Raw genomic sequence first — 26,275 nt, 5'->3', positions numbered from 1 at the left:
ATATTTCTTCTTTCAAAACTAGTGAATCTCCTGTTTTGTCACAAGTGAACTTAAAAAGGCCTGTAGGGTTTCATAGACCTTTTGAGTCCTGGAACTTTAGCTCCTAGAGACATGATCTTTCCTGCCTTCTATGCTTTAGCTACCTCATTTCAGTTTGTCCAAGTATACTGTGTCATGCTGTTTGTTTTGTTTCGTTTGGGGCCAGTTCTAGCAGTGTGATACCAGAGATTGAACCCCCTGCACCTCCCACATGTAATGATACCTCAAGACACTTCAAGCTATTTACCTCTCCCACTCACTACCTAATAGCTTTTAGTTTATTTCCTCAGCCTAATACTCTTCTCTCTGTGATAATAGATATTTCTTCACCTCTTTCCAAAGTGTTTGAACTCGTACCTTCTCAGTGAGAGATCACCTCACTTTATTCCCTTCCCTTCAAGCATCCATGCCATTATCCTATCCCTTCTATGCTTTTCCTATGTACTGCTATACTTCACACCTTGCAGCTGTCGTGTTCCCTTGTCTCTGCTTCTGTCTCCACTGTTTTTACACACCACACACACACACACACACACACACGCATGCATGCATTAAGGGGGGAAGGTTGTTCCTGTTTCTTTGTCCTCCCTTTACGAGAGCAGGAATCTCTGTATTTCTTGTTTATTGATCCACTCTAGTTCCTTACCCTTACAGTGGATGCACAAAAGTTGCAAAAAAGATTGAATTTTAGCAAGCTTGGGAAGTATATGTGTTTATAGTGAAAAATGAATAAAACCTGTTGTTTCTTTTTAGGGAACCTAAAATGTAAACAGAGGTAGTAATAAGTGATGGTGATATTAACCACTCATGAATATTAAATCTTTTTTGAAATTTTGTTATACTCCCAACACTTTTAAGCACTTAAATGCATTAACAAAGCAGTTAATGCTCCCAGTAAGCCCCTAAAATAAGTGGTAGTATTCTAGTTTTTTGTGATTGTAAACAGACATTGAAAGGAGAAATAATTTGAGGTGCCAAAAGGTGAGGATTGGATTTTATGGTGTATGACTTCAGAGTCAGCAGTTTTGCGTGAGTTGATATATGTGAAGTATAAAAACTGTACCTCACATAAGACACGTTCTTTGTAAAATTTTTCTTTGTCTGGAATAACTGTTTCAAGCAATACACTCATCTGGCATATTTTCAGGGATCACCGGGACCTCACTCAGCAGAGTCACCTCCCCGTATGTGTGCGGGTAGGGAACATGCTCTGTAGGGGTTGAACTCTGTGTCTCACACACAAATTCAGTCTCTGGCACTGCCTATAATCTTTGAGCCTTGCCAGAAGTGAGCCAAAAATAACAGAAAAGAAAACATCAGATTTGAGCAAAATAAATTTAGACAATTTTGGTCATTTCTTGTGTGGAAATTACTTGTCTATAAACAGAAGTTTTTAAATAGTTATTAATCTTGAGTTTTTAAATAGTTATTAATCTTGAGGGAAATAGCAGTTCTGTTGAATTAATATGTGACTTTAACTTAAGCATACAGAAATATGACTTGCTGTTTGACCTAGGTAAACGACAAGATACGTATAACACCAGACTTTTAAAAGAACAGTCTGATACAGTAGCCCAGTAACATAGGAATACTATTAGGCTTTATAGTGTAATAAAGATTGCCCTGACATTCTAGATAGCATGATTTATCATAAAGGAATTGGCTCTTCTTTTGAGAAGGATGCGTCTGTTTGAAATTAAATTTAACATTTGGTGACTTTTTGCTATATTTCAACAAAAGAATGTGACCTATACATCTAGAAGTGGAAAAGAAAGTTCTTCTATGCTGTTCTTCATTTATCTATATTTTTTATTATCTCTGTATTGTTTTTGAGGCACACCTGATGATGCTAGGGGCTTACACCTGCTCTCAGGGATCACTTTTGGCGCTGTGCTCCGGATGTAGTGCCAGTGATTGAACCCCAGTTAGCTTAAGTATAAGCACCTCACTCACTGTACTCTCTCTCCAGCCCCCTTATTATTATTATATTTTATGGCATGATAAAGTCATTGTCTTTCATTGGCATTTAAACATTCTGTTGTTACTTTAAGCCCACCCATAGTAAAAAGAAAACATTAGGAGTCAAGGATAATAGCGGGTGGTAGCTCATGGGCCTTGTGTATATCAGTGTCAATCTGTGGCACTGTAGAGCCTCTAGGCACAGCTAGGAAGTTGGCCTGGTGTACTCTAGCCCCATTGGGGCACCACAGTAACAACAGCAAGAATGAAAATTTTAGGGCTCTTAGTAATATAATAAATCAATAAGTCTAATGAGTAGAATTGTCCTTTTCATGTAGCAAAATTATATCCCAGCAACCCCAAATTAACATGATTTGCACAATGTTGTAAGCAGCCATCTTCTTTGATTAGACATTTTCAGAATTAGCTCATCTTAGCATTTTCTTTTCTTGAGTCAATAACTGACTTAGTTTTCTACGAAGATAGGAACAAGAATGGAAATATGCTTTATAACACTTGATTGTAGCTCATAAGTGCTGAAGATAGATTTTTGATCAGGTCTTTATCTTAGTAGAAATCATGTTCTATGGGGGCTTCATTCTGTTCTAGAAGAGCCTAGAAAGCATTATGCTATAATTGATGAGCAAAAGCAATAGCTTTTATTTGAGGATGTTCTGTCATTTACATGCAGTACTTCACTGGTGATAGTGTCTATAAGTATTTGTTGTTAGAAATGAACAAAACTAGAGAGTGGTGTGTGTCAACGTTGCAATTAAGATTGATTTACTTGACTGGTGCAAATCTGAAACCTGTAGGCTTTGTCAGAGTTGCTGTTTACAAGTAGTTATTCTCTTAAGGATGACTGTTCATCCAGATATCTAGAAATCTGCCTTTTTTAATGTCAATTATGTATATTAATTCCATCCACTAAATGTCTTACTAGTATCATGTAGATACACGTTTGAATGACCAGGAGATATCCAGCCAAATTGATGTATCAGAGTTGATCATGTAGTTTTTATTTTTGTTGAAGTATATAATGCATTTAGAAAAAAAATAAGTCAACAGGTTCGCCTCTTCCCTTTTTTGACCATAAACTGCAGTGCTCATGGCTTACTCCTGCCTCTGAGCTCAGGGATCACTCATGGCAGGGCTAAGGGTTCTGTATGAGGTGCCAAGCATTGAACCTGGGTTGGCCACATACAAGGCAAGTGCCCTACCCACTGTACTGTCTCTGTGGCCTCGTAAGTTTAAGAATTTTTATAAGATGGACATGTTTACATTTATTTAATTTGATTCTTACTGTAGGTTTTTGAGAAATAAATAAGCATTAACCCCATTTTGTAAATAGGTTGTCAAGGCTCAGAAAGATCAGCTATCTTGCTTCATAATAACTAACAAGATTTAACACCAGCGTTTGAAGCATGTATTGACTGTTGTGGAAATCAAAGTACCATTAATTCTGCATGTGAATTGGTAGAATCTTTGGAATAGAAATGCTTTGCTGAAGAGGGCATAAGAATTCCTAAGTAATATCTTAAAGCATGAGCATAAATGTTCTAGTGTGTGAAATGTTCCTTCCTCTGAGGTGCCAGGGAAAGAATATGATGTCGTTTCAGAGGGTAGAAGTTGCTTTGATGGTCTTAACTACACAGTTTTAGTCTATCATGTGATCATGTAATCTATTGTAATAATAATTTTCAGCCTAAATACAAAAGACTTTATATACTCTTGGAGAACTTGAACTTTATATTTTAAGCAATGTAATAAGAGAGTGAATGACGTCTGCATTTCAGCAAAATTTTTTCACACTGGTATTTAAAGTAGGTTAGAAAAGGAACAACTGCTAAAGGGAGAATGATCATGTCTAGGAACAAGAACTAGAGCAGCAGATTAACATTATGAGACTGATAAACTCTTAGATTAAAATAATAAAGGAAGAATAAGAATTGGTGATGATTGTAATTTTCTTGTTGGTGTGATCCTTTGAGAGGCATTTCCAGAAATAAAGGAAATACAGTAGAAACTGAGTTTGTTATGTGTTGTTGAGAGTGGTGGAAAGAGGAATGAAAAGAATGGATTCGATTTTGAAAGTGTAAGTTTTAGTCCTGGAGGAATTTAAAATGGAGATGTTCTATAGGGAATCAAAAATAGGTGAAGTTGAAATGCTAACTGGAGAGATGGATTTGATTATCACTGGATAATTTACAAAAGTAGGTCAAAGCTATAGGACTGGATTCATTCTTTCAGGTGAAAAGATAACCAAAGATGGGAATCTGGGGAGGCCGCTAGTATTTAATGTCTGTATAGAAAAGGAGCAGCAATTATTACAGAATTAACACGTCAGGGAATAATTGTAGTTTGATAAAGTCAGATGTGCTTATTCTTTTTTTTTTAATGTTACCAGCATATAAGCCATGTAGCTATAGTCTATGTGCAGAATTTGTGGGGCAAGTAAGAAGACAGAGAAAAAAAATTTTTTTTCTATGACTGCACTCATTTGTGAAATATAAAATAACAGTATGAGACTAACACACAAGGGCCAGGAGGATCGCTCCATGGTTGGAAGCCTGCCTCGTGAGCTGTGGAGAAGGCAGCTGGCATGGAAAAGGGACCACTAAGTCAATGATGGGTGGAGGGATCGCTCAGGATGGGAGATATATGCTGAAAGTATACAAAGAACCAAACATGATGGCCTCTCGGTATCTGTATTGTAAACCATGATGCCCCAAAGTAAAGAGAGAGTAAGAAGGAAACTACTTGCTGTAGAGGCAGGCGGTGGTGGGAGGGATAATGGAGAAATTGGTGGTGGGAAAGCTGCACTGGTGGAGAGATGGGTGTTCGATTAACTGAAACTCAATCATGAAAGCTGTGTTACTGTATCGTGACTGAATTTTAAAAATTCAAAAAAAATATTATTTGGCAATTTGGAAAAGTAGCATGTGTCTAAACCAGATACTCCAGGTATTTGAAACAAGTTTATCTAGAGTTAAAATACAAGTCAACAGTACTGAATAAAACATTCTGGGAATTCAGGCGACTTGAAAAACACCACAGTGGCACCTCGATATAGGCTTAACATTGAAAGATTATTTGATTACCTAAAGAAAGAATGTGGAGTCTCAGGAGTAAACCCAAAAGTTTGCACTTTTTGTGTTTAATCAGAACTTAGAATAAGTAGTACTGAGACTCCTGTATTATTTAAGTAATTATCCAAACTTTACATTTCTGGTGATTAGATTCCCACAACCCTTCTTGCTTGTGCCAGGGAATGAACCCAGGTTTCAAGGAAAGTGCTGTCTTTCTGGCCTCAAGATTCTTTATTCCATAGTAAAAGCTGAGGTTTCTAATTAATATTTTTTCTGTCATAAGAAAATATATTGAGAAACCTTAAATGCTTATTACCAAGCGAACAAAAGCCATTTCAAAAGATTGCATACTGTTTGATTCTAGCTACTGTATGAAATTTTAGAAAAGGCAAAACTTGGGAGATAGTAAAAAATAATAATAATAATGGGTTGATGGGGTTAAGATGATGGAGATGCTAATAAGAGGATGGAACACAAGGAAACTTGAGCTCAATGAAACTACACTATGATTCTGCAGTAGTGGATATGTGAAACATTTCTCCTAACGCCAAGAATGAACCCTAATGTAAACTATGGACTTTGATGATGTGTCAGTGATGGTTCATCGGTTATGACCATTGTTACCACACTGGCGCGATATACTGATAATGAAGGAGGCTGTGCTCTCATGGGGCAGGGAGTATATTGAACTCACTGTACTTTGAATAAATATTGCTATAGACCGAAAATGCTCTTTAAAAAATCTGTTTTTTAAAGTGCTGAATAGTTACAGATGAACTAGAAATCTGAAAAATGAGCTTGATTTTGCACTTTTTGTACTGTTAAAAGAGAAATAGATAACAATGAGAAGGCAATTGTTGTCAAATGTTTGCAGTTTCCTTGGGGACTGGAGGGATAGTATAGTGGGCCAGGCATTTTCCTTGCATGCAGCCATACTGAATCCCCGGCATCCCATACGGTCCCCTGGGCACTGCCAGGAATAAACTCTTGAGTGCAGAGCTAGGGATTACCCCTGAGCACTGCTGCTGTGGCCCAAAAACAGAACAAAAGTTTGAAATTTCCAGTTTAAGTTAAATAAAATCTTAAACATAGTAGAAAAAAAAATGGAAACCTGGTTATGCAGCCAGTAGTAGAATATGCTTTTGTGTGTGAACATTTTTTTGATTTGTTATTTGACCTTTGACAATATGTAATTCCAGGAGCAGTCCCATAGCAGAATTATTTAAGTGCCTTGGTTCTTTGTAAAATAGGAAGTGACAAGATACTCATTGTCCTTGTTGAGTTTTATTGTGTAGAATATCTTAAACAGCCTATTTTGCTCAAGTTACTTCTTTAGAAGGACTCCAGCCTTCAGTCTCAATTAAGTCTCTTGTTACTCTTCTTCAAATGATAGTTATTATAATTATTTTAAACGTAATTCCTATAGATTACTTGGGTGTTCATTCCATTTAGTTTGGCTGCCTATACTGGACTTGTAAGGGAACAACCATATTGTTTCCACACAGTTTTATCTTTTAAGTCTCTAGTGCAAGTAGTGCATAGTTAGCAATCAGTAAACACTTCTTGAGTTAGTGAATATATGATTAATGAATGCCTTGAGTGCTTTTAGAGTATGTTATCAGTGAAATAGTCTTGGTCTAATGCAAATATAAAGGTCTCAGAATGAGCAGAAAAGAGTTTCTTAATATCCAGTTCTGGGAGGACAACTAGAATGAAATTTTTAAAAATTCCTTTAATTCAGGAATGTGGAAGTTACTCATGAATGAATCTGATGAGGTAAAATTTGGTGGTAGAGTGAAGGAATACAATTCATATTAAATTTTATGCTTAAAAAATTGGAAAATAGAACAAGGTGCTATCCTAGAAAAGTAGATCACAAACACATTGCTAGCTAATTTATTTGCAGAAAAGTAAAATAAGTTACAAAGAGGAAATTGTTGTTTTTAAACACTTTTAGAACATACAAAAACAAAAACGTGTGGACATTTAGTAAGATGATAACTTGGATAAAAGTTAGGAAGTTTTTGCCATAGAGTTGTTGTTTTAATGTGTTTGGGATTGGTGAGATAGTATAGGAATCAAGACAACCCTGTTTGATTCCTGGTGCCATGTATGGTTCCCCAAAGCACAGATCCACTTACTCCACCTGACTGTGTACTTGGGGTGCTGAGCACAGAGCCAGGAGTAAGCCCTGAGCACCACCAGGTGAGCTCCAGTCACTACCCGACCCCTGTAACGTGTCTGTGTTGGTTAACACTTCTCATCTAAATCATTATTCTTTGTTTTCTTTCTTTCTTTCTTTCTTTCTTTCTTTCTTTCTTTCTTTCTTTCTTTTTTTTTTTAGTGGAACACCATGAGGTATAGTTGTGCTTGGGTTTCAGTTGTACAATGATCAAGTATCCATCCCTCCATCAGTGCCCATAGGGCACTGGAGAAATTGTGTATTTCATATACTGACTTTTGAGCTTTTTAAGAGTTTTGTGATTTCTGTAACTCTTAAATTTTTTTTTCAACTTTTAGGTGTTGGTAAATCATGCTTATTGCTACAGTTTACAGACAAGAGGTTTCAGCCAGTGCATGACCTTACTATCGGTAAGTATTATAAGAAATATGAAAAGTATTAAAAGTTGTGAGTAGAACAAATGGAATATGCTAGAAAAATTTTTTTAAAGTGAAACTAAGGGGGCTGGAGAGATAGTACAGTGGATAGGGCATTTGCCTTGCATATGGCCGACCCAGGTTTGATTCCCCGGCATCCCATATGGTCCCCCAAGCACCGCCAGGGGTAATTCCTGAGTGCAGAACCAAGAGTAAACCCTGAGCATCGCTGGGTGTGGCCCAAAAAGAAAATAAATAAAAATAAAGTGAAACTAAATTTGTTTATTCACTTGTCTTTAAAATTGAGATTCTGTAGTTTATAATTCTTCAGTAATGGTTTTATAATTCCAACAGTCTTCATCACTTTTTTAAAGTATTCAATAAAAGCAATGTTACAGAACCTAATGAAAGTGGTTGGAATGCAACAAGGTATTAATATTAAGAATTTGACTATACTTAATATTGAAGCTTATGTCTGGAAAGGAAATATACAATAGGGTAAGAACAGAGACTCTAGACCAACCCACCACCATTCATATCAAGACTTTATCACTAGCCAGCTATACGTAAACCTCATCACTCATGCCTCATTAATAGTAATACCAATCTCATGATTTTATGAGCAATTAATGCATTAATGTGAAACATTGGGGAAATGCCTAGCAACAAAGTAGGTACTCTGGGCATACCTATAATTACTGAGAAAACCTACCATCAGGCTTTTGTTTATTCGTTTGTTTCCTCCGTTGTAAAGAATAAGTGAACTAGTATAAAATACCTAACAAAATTAGCTATTAACTATTATTATTAGCTAATATTACTTAAATATTAGTTGTTGTTACTATAGTAGAATAACTACTATCAAATAGCTATTCTACTATTTTTTGTTCCCTCAGTTCTATTTTTCGTCCCCTCAGTTTTAAAACATAAGTGAGGACATTATTGGTAAGGAGTAACCAAACATACAGCTATTTCAGTGCCATTATTAATATCCAAAAATTTAAATCAGTGGGGAAACTAAAATTTTGATAAATTATTTTGCTTTAAGGGATGGAGGCTGGAGCAATAGCACAGCGGGTAGGGCATTTCCCTCGCACATGGCTAACCCGGGTTCGATTCCCAGCATCCCATATAGTCCCCTGCGCACCACCAGGAGTAATTTCTGAGTGCAGAGCCATGAGTAACCCCTGTGCATTGCTGGGTGTGACCCAAAAATGCAAAAAAAAAATTACTAAGGGGGCCAAAAGAAAAGTATAGCAGATACTTTTCTTGGGTCTCATGTGGCACTTCTGGGATTCAATCCCCGACATCTTCTATTATTGGAGTAAACCCTGAACCAGCCAGCTAGAAGTAATCCCAGAGCACAGCCAAGTGTGGGCCCCAAAACAAGCAAACAAAAATTGATCCTACCCTGAAAAAAAATCTAGAAGATTTATTTTTGTGTGACTATAAGCCTCTAGCTTAGAAATCATTTAATTATGAAGAAATAAGATAATTAGAAATCTAGGTGTGCTTCAACCAATTGCTGCTGATTTTCTATAAATACCATTAACTCACTGTTAGCATGTTCATGCTCACGTTCTGTTTGTTTTTAAGAGTACCAAATCAGATATAGTTTATACCAATATTGTTGATATATTGAAATCTTTCCTTAATGTTTACTTCAGATTCTAGTTTTGATAGCTCAAAATTATCAAAGGTAAAAACAAATACTGCTGTTTCATGCTGGTCCTCATATATAATTTAACTTCAGAGAACTGATTTTACGCTCTTTGCTCAATAGAGTCTGAACTTTGGTAATCCTGTAGGTATGATAACAAGCCTGAGATAACTTAACTGCCATTTTTTTAGTATAGAGTACTAGATAAAGTGATGTTCTTGTATGAGTACCTAAGTTGTGCCACACTTAAAAAAGAGGCTGGCCTAGACCGCTAGTTTGCACATGACATACTTGTAGAAGGATAATAACTAAGAGAGTTGTTTGGGAAATTTATATTTCATGTCCAGCTGTCTTCCCTCTGACTTTGTAGGATGCTTAAAAGAAAACAGAAATGTAGACTATTTTTGCATTAGTTGACTGTATATTTTGTATGGTTCTTGCCTCAGCCCTGCTCTCGAGCGGTCTGGCTCCAGAGATTTGATAACCTTAATTTCTCTCTAAACATGGAAAGGTGGCTGTTACTCCTATTGCTTATGCTGGCGTGCTTTACCTTATCTTTGGTCTTCTCAAATCTTTCTTTACTGTAAACACTTCCCTATACTAAATTCCCACTGAGTACTTAAACTTGGCTTCTGTTTTTCTAGTTGGACTCTTACTGCTATACCTTTCACCCCATCACCACCACGTATTTTTCAGACATAAAGAAAATTTAGTAAGGACTGTAGAGCTAGTGCAGTGAATAAGGCACACTTGTGTTGCATGCAGTCATCTGGAATTCAATTCTCGGCACCCCATACTCTGAGCCCGGGCACCAGCACTGATCCCTGAGTGCAGAGCCAGCTGGGTAACCCCCAAACAAAAACAAAAATTTAGCAGGTTATTTATGTATTTTCTTAAGAAACATTGCAGTGTTTGCTAAAGTAGACCTGAAATAACATCTTAGCTCTGACCTATACTTGGCTTTTGCTTAAGAGTAAAGTGATAAAATTAGTTGTAACTGAGTATTAAATGATAGAAGGGAAAAGAACAGAGCATAAAAAATCAAGGAAAACTATGATTTATTCTTTGACTACTGTCTGGTTGAAATTGTAAATTACAGAATTAGTTTTGTAAGTGGTTTCCTGGGTAGTTACATTAAACGTCCAGGTACGTTTTATAATTCAAAACTTATAGTTCAAGAGGACTATTTATCGTATAGCAGCAGCAGTAGCCTCTATTAAAGAATCTATTAAAGAATCTACTAAATCAGATTATATACAGATTTTATATTTATTTGATCTCTACATAATTCATGTGATTCATATGAATATTAAAGTTTGGGAAGTATCAAAACAGTGTTTCCCAAAGTGGGGTAGAGGAATATAAAGATCAAGGAAGTAATACTAGCCTCGTACAATTACGGAGCACTTCCTGTTTGTGCACTCCCGCCATCCCCTCCCCAACCCGCACACATGTGGCAGGCTTCCTATCATGGATCAGACCTCCTGGCCCTGGTTGTATTGTTCTCATACTATGTTTTTTTATAACCTACAAATGAGTGTAATCATTCTGTCCATTCTGTTCTCCCTGACTCATTTCACTCAGCATGATACTCTGTTGCTGAAGTATTTCTTATCTCCTTGTCCTTGACTCTTCTTAATCATGAACTTAATCATGTTTTTGGTATTTGGTTTTTGGTATTTCTCAGTCAGAGGGAAAATGGTTATTTTTACTTTTTGGTTTCTAAATTTTTGGTGAGGCTGTATAAATTCAAAAATAATTTTTATGTTTAGGAACCTCTTATATGTCTTTAAGTTACCTGTTCCTGTATTTGCCTTCCTAACAGAAGGCTCCCCACAGAAAATTTATATACATATTCTCTTAAATATTCTTCATATGTCCTGAGTAATTAGAAGCTGTTTTCTCCCAAAATGACACCTGCTTTCTAGGAACCATGTGTTTTCCTTTCACCCTGACTCTGGCATAAGTATTGATATGACACAATCTAGACAGTAATAATTTGGAACAATGTAAGTGATGGACATATTTTAGTATTCACAGCTATTTGCTATTCTGAAATTATTTTTTTTCTTTTTTTTTTAATGTAGGGGTACTTTTTTTCTCTTTTGATAATTATTTTCAAAAGAGATCGTAATTGTATTAGGGAAAAGGCCAAGTAGAAAACTCATTATATTGACATTTGTATTCCCAACAATCAAAAATCACATGTTGAGAAATACACTCAACATGTGATTAAATTATTTGAGCTGAGCAGTGAGAATTTGGGGACAACCAAATTTGTAGCGTCAAGTACCACTTTAGTAAAGTGCATGTATGTAGACACTTGGAAATCTTACACTATCATTGAAAATAATAGTGTTGATTTTTATCCTAACTGATAAAAATCAACACTATTATTTTCAAAGGCAGTGCTCAGAGGACAGTATGGGATTCGAAGGTATTTGGAGATAAGAAGGTAAAGTCTATGACTTACTGAAGAGCAAGTTGCAAAACATTACATATTTTCATTTATGTGATGTTGTATACTTATTTTTGTTTGAGTTTTCATGGAACATGGAAGTGTATCCAACAGTAGTTATCTCTGAGTGCCTTTGAAGATTACTTCCCTGTTTGATAACCTGCTAGGAATCAGGGCTGTTCATTACATTTAGTGATTTTTATACCACACTGATTATTAATCTAAAAGAAATTTTAATATTTGTTACAAATAATTATACTTTTTAAATCTAAACCAAGCCTGTGAAACATAAAGGCTACAGTAGATTTCTTCATTATTTCGTACTTCATTATTTCATTATTTTGTATATTTATACAAAATATTAAAATTTTAGGTGTATGCTTATGTTTAACTAGCACGTCTGTTGGCATACACATTTCCTAAGATAGGAGCTGTATTTGGGGGGGACTAGAAGGTTGTTGAGCCATACCTAGTGTTGCTTATAAGCTGTTCCTAGCTCTCTGCACAGGAGGCATCCTTAGCTGTGTTCAGGGGACTGTATGTGATGCCAGGGATTTGAACAAGGGTTGTGACCACACAGCCACTTATAAAGCAAGTGCTTTACATCTTGTACTATCTCTGTAACCCTAGGAGCTATATTTGTTAAGGTTTATTTAACACCTGCATGTTCCAGAAATAGGCATTCTTTTAAAAAAAAATTCATACATATACAATATATTCTCCGTAATATATGTAACAAACCATTTTCTGCTCTATTCAGGTGTGGAATTTGGTGCTCGAATGATAACTATTGATGGAAAACAGATAAAACTCCAAATATGGGATACAGTAAGTACAGCAAAAATATGTTGTATGACCTTATGAAAATTGTTTCATAAAAGTACATTGTTTTGCTTTTATGTCATTTTATACTTTAGTGGGCTGGAACAATAGCACAGTGGGTAGGGCGTTTGCCTTGTGTGCTGCTGAGCTGGGTTCGATTCGTCCATTCCTCATTGAGTGCCCGGCAAGCTACCAAGAGTATCCTGGCAAAGCCTGGCAAGCTCCTCATGGCATATTCAATATGCCAAAAGCAGTAGCAACATGTTTCACAATTTGTTGTGAGACGTTACTGGTCCCTGCTTGAGCAAATCATGAGCAACAGGAGGTCAGTACTACAGTGCTACCTCAGGATTTAGGTATTGTGAACATATCTGAGTACTCAGGCTGTGTGATCTAAATTGAAATTTTTTTTTTTTTGCTTCCCCCCACCCCCATGGTTTTTGGGCCACATGTGACTATACTCAGGGTTTATTTACTTCTCACTTTGGTACTCAGGGATAACTTCTGGCTTCTGTGCTAGGATCACTTCTGCTGGTGCTCAGGGCATCATGTGATCATGTTCAGTGCTGGGAATCAGCCCACACTGGTCACATGGCTTACCACCTATATATCTCTTCAGCCCTACTTTAACATTTGTAAGAAAATAATCCTGAGACAAAGAGATAGTACATTGGGTAAGGCCTTGCTCACACGGCCAACCCAGGTTCTATTCCTGACATCTGATCCCCAAAGCACCACCAGGAGTAATTCCTGCATGCAGAGCCAGGAATACCCTTAAGCATCACTGGGTGTGGCCCCCAAACAAAAAGCAACAAAAAGAAGTAACATATCTAAAATACACATATGAAATTATATATGTTAGTACTATAGTCACTTAATCTGGCAGTTTTATTCAATTTTTTTTTCATTAGATTTAGTCTCTGCCACTTGAAGCTGCCTTGTTCCAGTTATAATTCTTTATCTGTCCTTTGTTCATTAAGTGATTATTACAAGTCATGCTATACAGTATGTTTTCTTGTTAAAAATTGAACCCAGGTCTCGTGCATGCTTTATCACCCCTGAGGCATGTTCTTGAGGTTTGGGATTTGTTCCCCCAGTCCCCTCTCTGAGCCGTGCCTGTTGGTCATGGTGCTCAGGGAATCACGTGATATTGGGGATCAAACCAGGGATTGGGAGCTGAAGACTTACAGTGGGAGTTTGACCCCTGACACCCTCTGTGGTCTACTGATCGCACACGAGAAGTGATCCCTGAGCACAGAACCAGAAGCTAAGTCCTGTGCACTGTCAGGTTGGGCGCAGGGGTGGGGGAAAAGGCCAGGGGTCTACAGTCAGTGCATTTGTTCAGCCTTTTAAGCGATCTGCAGCCCAGACTTTTCTTTACATTTTGTGGTACCTGGGATCAAATCCAGTGTCTCACGCATGCACTCACCCCTGATTCTCCTACCCTATTTTTAAGTTTAATTATGGTAGTTGAAGTCCCCTCTCCATAATAGTGTTGACTCTACGGATTTACCCTTATGCAGATACTTCACCGCTCTAAAACAAACGAGTACAAGGCCCCTGGCCCTTGCCGCCAGTGTTACTCTTGAGTGCTTCTTGCTTCCCCCTCCATTTCTTGGCATTTTTGTTTCTGTAATCTAGGGCCAAGGGTTTACCCACTTTTTTTTTCTTTTTGGTTCACACCTGGTGATGCACAGGGGTTATGCCCAGCTCTGCACTCAGGAATTACTCCTGGCGGTGCTCAGAGGACAATATGGGATCCTGGGAATCGAACCCGGGTCAGCCGTGTGCAAGGCCAATGCCCTACCCGCTGTGCTATCGCTCCAGCCCCCGTTCACCCACTTTTGATATCTTCTGTTTCCTTGACATGTTTGAATGTTATGTTATCTTTATGTGGATATATGGTTTCCCATACCAGTGTTTTGCAGTGTGTCAGTAGATTTCAATGATAACGATAAGTAACAAAAAAAAAAAATAAGTTACATTTTTTATTGCAAGGGTCATTGTCTATTACTGGCCCAGGACATTTGCAATACCATCTTAAGAGGGAAAATTTTCATATGCTAGTGTTGCTGCATCAGCCTGGAAGAATTTTTTCTTTGATGACTAAATCTGACATTTCATTGTACCAATGGCATATCCATTTTCGTTCACCTTTTCTCACCCTGCACCAAAAAGTAAAAGAAGAAGTCATAAGGAGTCTTTTTGTTTGTTTGTTTTGGGTTCACACCCAGACTTACTTCTGACTCTATGCCCAGCGATCACTCCTAGTGGGTTCTGTGCTTAGGGATCACATCTGGTGGGCCTCGGGGGGCCATGTGGGATGCTGGGGATTGAATCCAGACTGGCCACTTGCAAGGCAAGTGCTATACCATCGAACTCTTACTCTAGCCCCCAGGAACAAGTCTTTCTTTAAAAATGTCAATAACTGCTGTCTTTGGTCTCTTTACAATAGTAAAGATAGCTACTCAGAAAGTCCCTGGAGCCTCTCTAGGAGCAATGGTCACAGTATGCCACTGCCCCTTTCCTTTTACCTGTGTAACTGTTTTCTTTATGCAAAGTCAAAAGTGCGATTTTTGTTTCTGTTAGGGGAAGTTGAGGAAATGTTAGATTGTACCCAGTTCTTTAAAAGATGAGACAGACTTCTCAGCACTTTTTAATTGAGTATGGCACTTATTCATGGTGCTTATGGTTGCCCTCTACCGGACCAAGAAAGGTCTGTTTACAAGGGCCAGGGAGATTGCTCCACAATTGGAAGCCTGCCTCATGAGCTCGGGGAGAAGGCAGCTAGGATAGAGAAGATCACTAAGTCAATGATGATTGGAGGGATCACTCGGGATGGGAGATGTGTGCAGAAAGTAGATAAAGGACGAAACATGATAACCTCTCAGTATCTGTATTGCAAACCATAATGCCCAAAAGTAGAGTAAGAAGGAAATTGTCTGCCATAGAAGCAAGGAGGTGGGGTGGGGTGGCGGGAGGGATACTGGGGACATTGATGGTAGAAAATGTACACTGGTGGAGGGATGGGTTTGTTCGATCATTTCTTGACTGAAAATCATGAAAGCTTTGTAACTATATCTCACAGTGAGTTTGTGGAAAAAAAAAAAGGAAAGCTCTGTTTATTCCAAGCTTGCTAATGAAATACAGTTTCATTTATATTGAATGTTCTATGACTATTCAGGTGCTTTTTTCCCCCCACATCTGTGGAGATTTTTGTTACAATCTTACTAATGCAGATACTCAAGCATTATCTGTGTTTCTAACATAAATCCAATATTCCGCCCACACCCCCTTTTTTTCTTTTTGGACCATACCCTGCAATGCCCAATTCTTATACTGGCTCTTCATTCAGGAATTAAACTCCTGGTAGTGCTCAAGGGGCCTTATGGGACGATGGGGTTCAAACAGTAGTCAGCTGCAGGCAAGGCAAATGCCCTACCTGCTGTACTACCGCTCCAATCCCCCCAAAATATTTCCTATTAAGTACTAAAACACACTTTCATATTTCTTATAACCCATTCAGATTTTCCCTTAAAATTTTCTTAATTCGTCTTTCCTCATAATAGTATATTCAGAATGTATTAGCATGAAATTAAATAGTAGCACTGTACTGTCTGTAGCACTATTCTCTTGTTATCGATTTGCTTGAGCAAGCACCAGTAACGTCTCCATTGTGAGACTCGTTGTTACTGCTTTTGGCAAATCGAATACGCCTTGGGGAGCTTGCCAGGGCCTACCATGTGGGCAGAATACTCTTGGTAGCTTGCTGGGCTCTCTGAGAGGGATAGAAATTTTCTCTCAAGAAAGCATTGACAAGATCCAGCACCCATTTCTGACAAAAGCCCTCATCAAAATGGGGATAGAAGGGACTTACCTCAATGTAGTTAAAGCCATCTACCACAAGCCTGTGGCAAGCATCATCCTCAAGGGGGAAAAACTAAGAGCCTTCTCTCTAAGATCAGGGATGAGGCAAGGATGCCCACTCTCTCCACTGCTGTTCAATATAGTACTGGAAGTACTTGCAATAGTGGTCAGGCAAGAAAAAGATATTAAGGGCATTCAGGTAGGAAAGGAAGAAATCAAGCTCTCACTATTCGCAGATGATATACTATACTTAGAGAATCCTAAAACCTCTACCAAGAAACTACTAGAAACAATAGACTTGTAAAGTTGCAGGCTATAAAATCAATACCCAAAAGTCCATGGCTTTCCAGTACTCAAATAATGAGAGAGAAGAAAGTGACATAAAAAAAACTATCCCCTTCACAATCATGCCCCAGAAAATCAAGTACCTAGGAATTAGCTTAACTAAGACTAAGGAAGTAAAAGACCTGTACAAAGAAAACTACAAAATGCTACTTCAGGAAATAAAAGAGGACGTGAGGAAATGGAAGGATATCCCCGGCTCATGAATCGGGAGAATTAACATTGTCAAAATGGCAATACTCCCCAAAGCATTGTACACATTCAATGCAATCCCTATAATGATACCCATATTCTTCAAAGAAATGAAGCAAACACTCCTGAAATTTATATGGAACAATAAGCACCCACGAATAGCTAAAGCTATTCTTGGGAAAAAGAAAATGGGAGGAATCAACCTCCCCAACTTCAAACTCTACTGCAAAGCAGTAATAATTAAAACAGCATGGTATTGGAACAAAGGCAAAGCCGCAGACCAGTGGAACAGGGTTGAATATACTGACATCTCTCCTCAAACATATGATCATCTAATCTTTGATAAGGGAGCAAGAAATGTGAAGTGAAGGAGGCCTCTTTAACAAATTGTGCTGGCAAACTGGACAGCTACATGGAAAAAAAGGCCTCAGATCTCTACCTAACACTGTGTACAAAAGTAAAATCAAAACGGATTAAAGACCTCAATATCAGACCGGAATCCATAAGGTACATTGAAGACAAGGTTGGCAAAAACTTCCACGACATTGAAGCTAACGGTATCTTCAAAGATGACATGCCACTGGCCAAGCAAGTGAAAACGGAGATAGACAAATGGGACTATCTTAATCTAAGAAGCTTCTGCACCTCAAAAGAAACAGTGACCAAAATACAAAGACAGTCTACAGAATGGGAAAGGGTATTTGCCCAATTCCAATGCGACAAGGGATTGATATCAAGTATATACAAAGCACTGGTTGGACTCCACAAGAAGAAAACATCCAAGCCCATCAAAAAATGGGGTGATGAAATGAACAGACACTTTTTTTTTTTTATTGAATCACTGTGGGAAAGGTTACAAAGCTTTCAGGCTTATGTCTCAGTCATGCAAACATCAAACACATTTCCCTTTACCAATACTTATTTTTTACCATGAAGAACCCCAATAAAACCCCACCCCCCACCCCTCCCCGTCCCTGTGAGGCAGATGAATTCTAGTCAACACTCTATCTGCTTTGATTAGATTCATTGTTTCAATAAAAGATTCACCACTATTATTTAGAGTTTACCCCCCCCCCCCAATCAGACATGCTGAAAAAGCATTGTGAAGTGATTTGCTTTCTACAGCTGGGTTCAAGAATTAAATGTTGGTTTTGGATTTCTGCTATTTTACCTATTGACCCTGGAAGTATTTCTACTGAAAGTCAGATAGTTAAGAAATTGGTTTCTGTGTTCTGGAGTCGTGGCCGTGCTGGAGAGCCGCTCGCGGGGGGCAACTGTTGACCTCGGTAGGGCGTGAAGGACGGACCGGAACGCCCCCCGACCCATGAGGTTTTAGTCGCCCCCACACTCCCAGCTCATACCTGCTGTCCACAAGGCTCCCATGTGGCCGCCATCTTTCTTTCCAGAGAGGAGAGGGCGAATGGGGCAACACCCTTTCCCCTCCGGCAGACTTGATGGCCTGGATCAATGCATAGTCCGTTCACTTTTCTGCTCCAAGCTGCTGGGTTCTGCATTAAGTCCTTGTGCTTCTGGGGCCGTGGCTGTGCTGGAGAGCCGCTCGTGGGGGGCGACTGGTGACCTCGGTAAGGCGTGAAGGACGGACCAGAACACCCCTCTTCCCATGAGGTTTTAGTCGCCCCCACACCCCCGGCTCATACCTGCTGTCCACAAGGCTCCCATGTGGCCGCCACCTTTCTTTCCAGAGGGAGGAGGGCAGAAGGGAGCAACACCCTTTCCCCTCTGGGCAGAAATGATTGCCTGGATTAACTCATAGTCCTTTCACTTTTCTGCTCCAAGCTGCTGGGTTCTGCATTAAGTCCTTGTGCTTCTGGGGCTGTGGCCGTGCTGGAGAGCCGCTCGTGGGGGGCAACTGGTGACCTCGGTAGGGCGTGAAGGACGGACCGGAACGCCCCCCTTCCCATGAGGTTTTAGAACAGACACTTTTTCAAAGAAGAAATCTAAATGGCAAAAAGGCACATGAGAAAATGCTCTACATCACTAATTATCAGGGAGATGCAGATCAAAACCACAATGAGATATCATCTCACACCACAGAGTCTGGCCCACATCCAAACGAACAAAAGCAACCAGTGCTGGCGTGGATGTGGTGAGAAAGGGACCCTTCTTCACTGCTGGTAGGAATACCGACTGGTTCAGCCCTTTTGTAAAACAGTATGGACGATTCTCAAAAAATTAGAAATTGAGCTCCCATTTGATCCAGCAATACCACTCCTGGGAATATATCTCGGAGAGGCAAAGTACAGTCAAAATGACATCTGCACTTGTATGTTCATCACTGCACTGTTCACAATAGCCAAAATTCGGAAGAACCCCCGAGTGCTTGAGAACAGATGACTGATTAAAGAAACTTTGGTACATCTACACAATGGAATACCATGTAGCTATTAGAAAAGATGAAGTCATGAAATTTGCATATAAGTGTTACTACTACATGGAAAGTATCATGCTAAGTGAAATGAGTCAGAAAGAAAGGGACAGACATAGAAAAATTGCATTCATTCTGGGGAACATAAAGTAACAAAATAGGAGACTAACATCCAAGAATAGTGGCAATAAGTATCAGGAGGTTCACTCCATGACTTGAAGGCCAGCCTCACATGCTAGGGGAAAAGGCAGCTCGGATAGAGAAGGGAGCACCAAATAAAGGGTATTGGGAGGATCCTCCCAGTATGGGAGATGCATGCTGAAAGTAGACCATAGACCAAACATGATTGCCACTCAGTGCCTCTTTTGCAAATCTCAGCACCCAAAGGGAGAGAGAGAGAACAAAAGGGAGTGCCCTGCCACAGAGGCGGGATGGGCTGAGGAGGTGGAGGGGAGGGATACTGGGATTTGTGGTGGTGGAGAACGGGCGCTGGTGGAGGGATGGGTACTCGATCATTGTATAACTGAAACCCAAGCACAAAAACTTGTAAGTCTACAACTATACCTCATGGTGTTTCACTAATAAAAATTTTTAAAAATAAAAATAAATAAGTTTGAATTGTAGTACCCACATTTTAATAAACAGATTTAAAAGGTGACAGTCAAGATGACAGACTAGGGTTGGGCATCTTGGAGTAATAGAAGAGGGAATTGAGAATACAAGTAGAGGAAAGTTTTTTTGTTTTTTTGCTTTTTGGGTCACACCTGGCGATGCACAGGGGTTACTCCTGGCTCTGCACTCAGGAGTTACTCCTGGCAATGTTCAGGGGACCATATGGGATGCTGGGAATCAAACCCCCATCGGCCACATGCAAGGCAAACGCCCTACCCACTGTGCTATCTCTCCAACCCCGAGTAGAGGGAAGTTGACACTGATAGTGGGACTGGTGATAGAGCACTGTATGTCAAAAACCAAAATATAAATAACTTTATAATTCACAATGCTTTAACAAAATTTTGGAAAGAAAAGAATTAGGGGAAAAAAGCAACCCTATAATTAAAAAAAAAAAGAAATTTTCTCTCAAAATTAAATAGTACATTACTTAAATCAAACAAGCAAACACCATCCTCCCATTGTTCATCAATTTGCTTGAGCAGGCCCAGTAACATCTCCATTTTGAGACTTCTTGTTACTGTGTTTGGCATATTGAATATATGCGGGCGAGATACTCTCGGTAGCTTGCTGGGCTCTTCAAGAGGGGCAGAGGAATCGAATCAGTCTCGGCCAGACTGGCTGCGTGCAATAGCACGCTCTACCATTGTGCTATTGCTCCAGTTATATTTTCATGGCATACTTTAAATGTCACAAGCATTCTGTTGTTCATCGATTTCCTTGAGCAGGCACCAATAACGTCTCCTTCCTAGCCCTTAGATTTTAAAAGAGCCATTTCAATGCTCTTTCGGGATTAGGAGAATGAGACCCATCATTGTTACTGGCATATTGAGTACGACACAGGAAGTTTGCCAGACTCTGCTGTGCGGGCAGGATACTTTTGGTAGCCTGTCAGGTTCTCCAAAGGAAAAAATAAGATAATAAGATGTCGCGCGGTCTTTATAGTCTCTGCGTCTTGGCCGTTGATGAGACCAATCTGGCACTGGCAGCAGCTGGTGGGTATGACACCTACCTACGGAAGATGGGGGGGGGTCTGGTTGGAAGGCCCAGTCCCAATCCGAGTAGGCTTGGAGACCTCAGCCCCGGGACCCGCATGCCTGGGTTCCTCTGCCAGTTCTTTCATGCATGAGAAGCTGAGGACCTCCGGAACCAGCCACGGCCATGCTGGGACCACTCTCCACACGTCCGGACAGGCCTCATCCATTTTAAATGTATTAGCATAAATTATGTTATTGATTTTTTAAAATTTTATACCTATAAGAAGAAGATTAGAATTGTTTTTATTGATTCACCATGAGACACAGTTACAAAGCTTTCATGTTTGAGTTTCAGTCATACAATGATCAAACACCCATCCCTTCCCCAGTGTACATTTTCCACCACCAATGTCCCCAGTATCCCTCCCATCCCACCCCACCCCCTGCCTCTGTGGCAGAGAACTTCACTCTTTCTCTCTACTTTTGGGCATTTTGGTTTGCAATACAGAAACCGAGAGGTCATCCTGTTTGGTCCTTACTTTCAGCACACATTTCCCATCCCGAGCGATATCTGCAATGGATCATTGACTTAGTGGTCCCTTTTCCATCCCAGCTGCCTTCCTCCCCGGCTCAATGAGGAAGGATTCCAACCATGGAGCAGTTCTCCTGGCCCTTGTCTCTACTATCTTTGGGTGTTAGTCTTATGTTATTTTATATTTAACAAGTGAGTGCAGTCATTCTATGTCTGTTCCTCTATTTCTGACTCATTTCACTTAGCATTATACTCTCTTATTTCATCAGCACGTTATTCTCCATGTCCATCCACTTGTAAGAGTATTTCATGATTTGATCTTTCCTAAAACCTGCATAGTATTACATTGTGTAAATGCACCAAAGTTTCTTTAACCAGTCATCTGCTCTCAGGCACTCGGTTGTTTCCAGATTCTAGCTATTGTGAACAATGCTGTCGTTAACATACAGGTGCAGGAGTCATTTCTGCTGTGCTTTTTTGCACCCCTGGGGTATATTCCCCCAAAGTGGTAATGCTGGTTCAGATGGAAGTTCAATTTCTAGTTTTTTGAGGAATGCCCTTATTGTTTTCCAGAAAGTTTAGACCAGTCGGCATTCCACCAACAATGAAAAGAGGCCCTTTTCTCCCCACATCATATGGTATTGGTTCTTCTTGTTCTTTTTGATGTGTATCAGTCCCTGTTGTGTGAGATGATATCTCATTGTTGTTTTGATTGCATCTTCCTGCTTAGTGATGCAGAGCATTTTTTCATGTGCCTTTTGGCCATTTGTATTCCTTTTTTGAGGAAGCTTCTGTTCATTTCTTTTCTCCCTTTTTTGAATGGATTGGATGTTTTCTTCTTGTAGAGTTCAACCAGTGCCTTGTGTAATCTTGATATTAACCCCTTGTCAGATGGGTGTTGGGTAAATATTCTTTCCCATTCCGTGGAATCTCTCTGTATTTTGGTCACTGTTTCTTTTTAGGCACAGAAGCTTCTTAGTTTAATGTAGTACCATTTGTTTATGTTTGTTTCCATTTTCTTGATCAGTGGTGTTTCATCCTTAAAGATTCTTTTAGCTTCAAGTGAAATGAGTCAGAAAGAGAGGGACAGGCATAGAAAGATTGCATTCATCTGGGGAATATAAAATAACAAAATAAGAGATCAACATCCTAGAATAGTCGAGATAAGTTACAGGAGGTTTACCCCATGGCTTGAAGGCCAGCCGCACATGCTGTGGGAAAGGGCAGCTCAGACAGAGAAAGGAACACCAAGTAAAGGGTGTTGGGAGGACGCTCCCAGGATGGGAAATGCATGCTGAAAGTAGACTATAGACAGAGCATGTTTGTCACTCAATGCCTCCTTTGCAAACCTTAGCAACCAAAAGGAGAGAAAGAACAGAAGGAAATACTCTGCCACAGAGGCGGGATGGGATGGGGGTATGGGAGGGGTGGGAGGGTTACTGAGACCTTTGGTGGTGGAGAATGGGCACTGGTGGAGGATGGGTACTCAATCATTGTATGACCAAAACTCAAGTACAAAAACTTGTAAGGTCAACAACTATACCACATGGTGTTTCACTAATAAAAAAATTTAAAAAAAAAAAAAAAGGAAGAAATAAAACATTTTAAGAGTTGGGGGGGGGGGATTCTTTTAGCTTCACTGTCATGGAGCGTTCTTCCTACATTTTCCTCCATGTACCTTATGAATTCAGGTCTGACATTGAGGTCTTCAATCACTTTGATCTGACTTTTGTGCTTGACATTAGACAGAATTCCGAGTTCAGATTTTTGCGTGTAGTTGTCCAGTTTTCCCAGCACCACTTGTTGGAGAGGCTTTCCTTGTTCTACTTCACATTTCTTGTTCCTTTATCAAAGATGAAATGATCAGATATTTGAGAGAATATTCAACTCTGTTCCATTGGTCTGAGGTTCTGTTTCTGGTCCAGTACCATAATGTTTTAATGACTACTGCTTTGTAGTACAGTTTGAAATTGGGAAAGGGATACCACCCATCTTCTTTTTCCCAAGGATTACTTTTGCTTATTCGTGCGGATTTATTGTTCCATATGAATTTCAGGAGTGTTTTTTCTATTTCTTTGAAGAATGTCATGGATATCCTTATTGAATCTGTGCAATGCTTTGGGAAGTATTGCCATTTTGACAATGTTAATTCCTCTGATCCATGAGCAGGGGATGTGTCTCCATTTCCTAGTGTTCCCTTTTATTTCTTGAAGTAATGTTTTTGCACTTTTGTTTGTATAAGTCCTTCACCTCTTTAGTTAAGCTGATTCCAAGGTACTAGATTTTCTAATGCACTGTTGTAAACAGGATTTTTTTTTTAAATAATCTCTTTCTTCTTTTGCATTATTTGTATATTGGAAAGCCATGGATTTTTGTAAAGAAATTTTAGCAAAATTTATGAACTTTGGATTTTGTGGAATTTCAGGAGTTTAGTTGTATTTATATAGTTTATATTTATATCACTTTATTTTTATTTTTTGTTTAAAAAAATTTCTTAAATGCCATTTAAGAAGAAAACAAGTGTATAACCAGAGAGATTGTACAGGTGTTAAGGTACTTGCCTTGCACACAGCTGACCATAATTTGATCTTACAAATGTTCTCCTGAGCAATGCCAAGAGTAATCTCTGAGCGTAGAGCCAGGAGTAATCTCTTAGCACCACTGGATGTGACATCAAAACAAAACAAATAAAATTTATAATTAAATAACTATATAGTTTATATTTACTAAAGTTGTTACCACCTCCACAACAACTTTTTTTAATGGCCAAAGTGATCGAAACTGGAGATTTTGTGTATGGTTTTGAGCTTACGTGTGGGGGTGGAGAGTTGAAAGAGGGGCCCTTGCAACACTTAGGGAGGGAGTTGGGCTTTCTTGCGATAAGTGTGATATTGGGATGGTGTATGCATGAAATTATAATGAACAGTACTGTAATTCCCTGAATAAAATGGTAAAAATTGTTGTTTAAAAAAGCCATTCTCTGGCAGGGGAGATTGCTCAATTAACTGTAGTGCATGCTCCATGCAAAATGACCACAATAAAAGTGGTTTTGAATTTTGAGGGGGGTTATGGATTATGGTAGGCAAGCTTCCTAGTTTCGTGGGAATTGGGGGCTTCAACTGGTACTTAAACATAAAAAGTTTTAGTTGGAAGCTAGAGAAAATTGTTTTTCAGAGAAGTAACATAATGTATGTAAAGTTGTATGTTATGAAGATCACCCTGACTGTGGTTAGGATGCTACTTTGTTGCTGTTCAGTTAACCTCATTTTTAAATATTTTTCTTTACACCATCAGCTTAATACTTGATAGTATTGTTCCTTGCTGGGGGTAGCCGAAGAAATAGTACATTGGATTACCTACTTACACAGCCGACCCATACAGTACCCAAGCCCCACCAGAAGTGATCTCTGATCACAGAGCCAGGAGTAAGCACCCTAAGTCCTGAGCACCTTCAGGAGTAGCCCCAAAACAAACCAGAAGAAAAAAAACTTCTTGTCAAAACTGGAGAGATAGTATAGGGGTTAAGCCATTTGCCTTGCATGTGACTGACCCCAGTTCAGTCAAAGTACTGCATATGATCCTCTTGAGCACTACCAGGAATGGTCCAAGAGCATCATGGGGTGTGGTGCTCCCTTCCCCCCAATAAAAACAATAGTAAGGAGAATTAATTGTTGTTGGGAATTGTGCCTTCTGTTCAGTTTCAAGCTTCTAAAATAAACCAACACTTTATTGTAGTGGATCAAAAATAGCATGTATATTTCTGGAGTTGATAATTTTTTTCATTTAAAATAATACAGGTCAGTTAGTTTGGACAGGTTTATAAATGACGTGTTTTTTTTTTTAATTTAGATTCACCATTACTGTCCTCCCGATCATCAGTTTGCTCGAGTGGGCCCAGTAACATCTCCATTGTGAGACATGTCGTTACTGTGTTTGGCATATCGAATACGTATTACTTGATTTAAATTGGTCGTTAAAAAATTAACCATTGCTGGGGCTGGAGCAATAGCACAGCGGGTAGGGCGTTTGCCTTGCACGCGGCTGACCCAGGTTCGATTTCCAGCATCCCATATGGTCCCCTGAGCACCGCCAGGGGTAATTACTGAGCGCAGAGCCAGGAATAACCCCTGTGCATTGCCAGGTGTGACCCAAAAAACAAAAAAAATTAACCACTGGACTTTTTTAATAGCAGTGAATTTTATTTATTATTTCTTCAAGTTTTCCCCCAAGTTTTTAATTGTATCACCATGACATTCACAGTTACAAAGTTTTTCATGATTGGATTTCAGTCATACAATATGCCAACACTCATCCTTTCACTAGTGTATATTTCCCACCACCAATGCCCCCAGTTTCCTTCCCCCCCATCTGCCTCTATGACAGACCCCTTTCCTCTTCTCTCTCCCTCTCTTTCTCAGGGCATTATGTTTTGTAATATAGGATATCATGTTTATCCCGTTAACTCCTTTCAGTACTCAGTTCTTGTTCAGAGTGCTGATTTCCAACTATTATTGTCATAGTCCTAACTGCCCTCTCCTCCTGCAGCATCCCCCTACACACACACACTCACACACACACACACACACACACACACGGCAAGTTTCCAAGAGTCAACCAGTCCTCCTGGCCCTTGGCCCTTGTTTCTACTGTTCTTGGTTATTAGACTCATACTAAGTTTTTTT

At 39.3% G+C, this 26,275-nt stretch overlaps 1 protein-coding gene across 1 annotated transcript in view; it reads left to right on the top strand.

Moving 5' to 3' along the window:
• The window catches only part of RAB2A (RAB2A, member RAS oncogene family), an 81,833-nt gene that overhangs the window by 19,963 nt on the left and 35,595 nt on the right, over positions 1-26,275 (top strand). The window contains exons 2-3 of the mRNA XM_056110060.1: positions 7,608-7,679; positions 12,564-12,631. Coding sequence (XP_055966035.1) covers positions 7,608-7,679; positions 12,564-12,631 — 140 coding nt within the window. The remainder of the gene's footprint in view (positions 1-7,607; positions 7,680-12,563; positions 12,632-26,275) is intronic.

This window comes from Sorex fumeus, unplaced genomic scaffold (assembly GCF_029834395.1).
Source record: "Sorex fumeus unplaced genomic scaffold, SorFum_2.1 ptg000002l, whole genome shotgun sequence".
NCBI classification, from domain to species: Eukaryota; Metazoa; Chordata; class Mammalia; order Eulipotyphla; family Soricidae; genus Sorex; species Sorex fumeus.
Note: the sequence above shows the minus strand (reverse complement) of the source record. Positions and strands in the feature narration are given on the sequence as shown.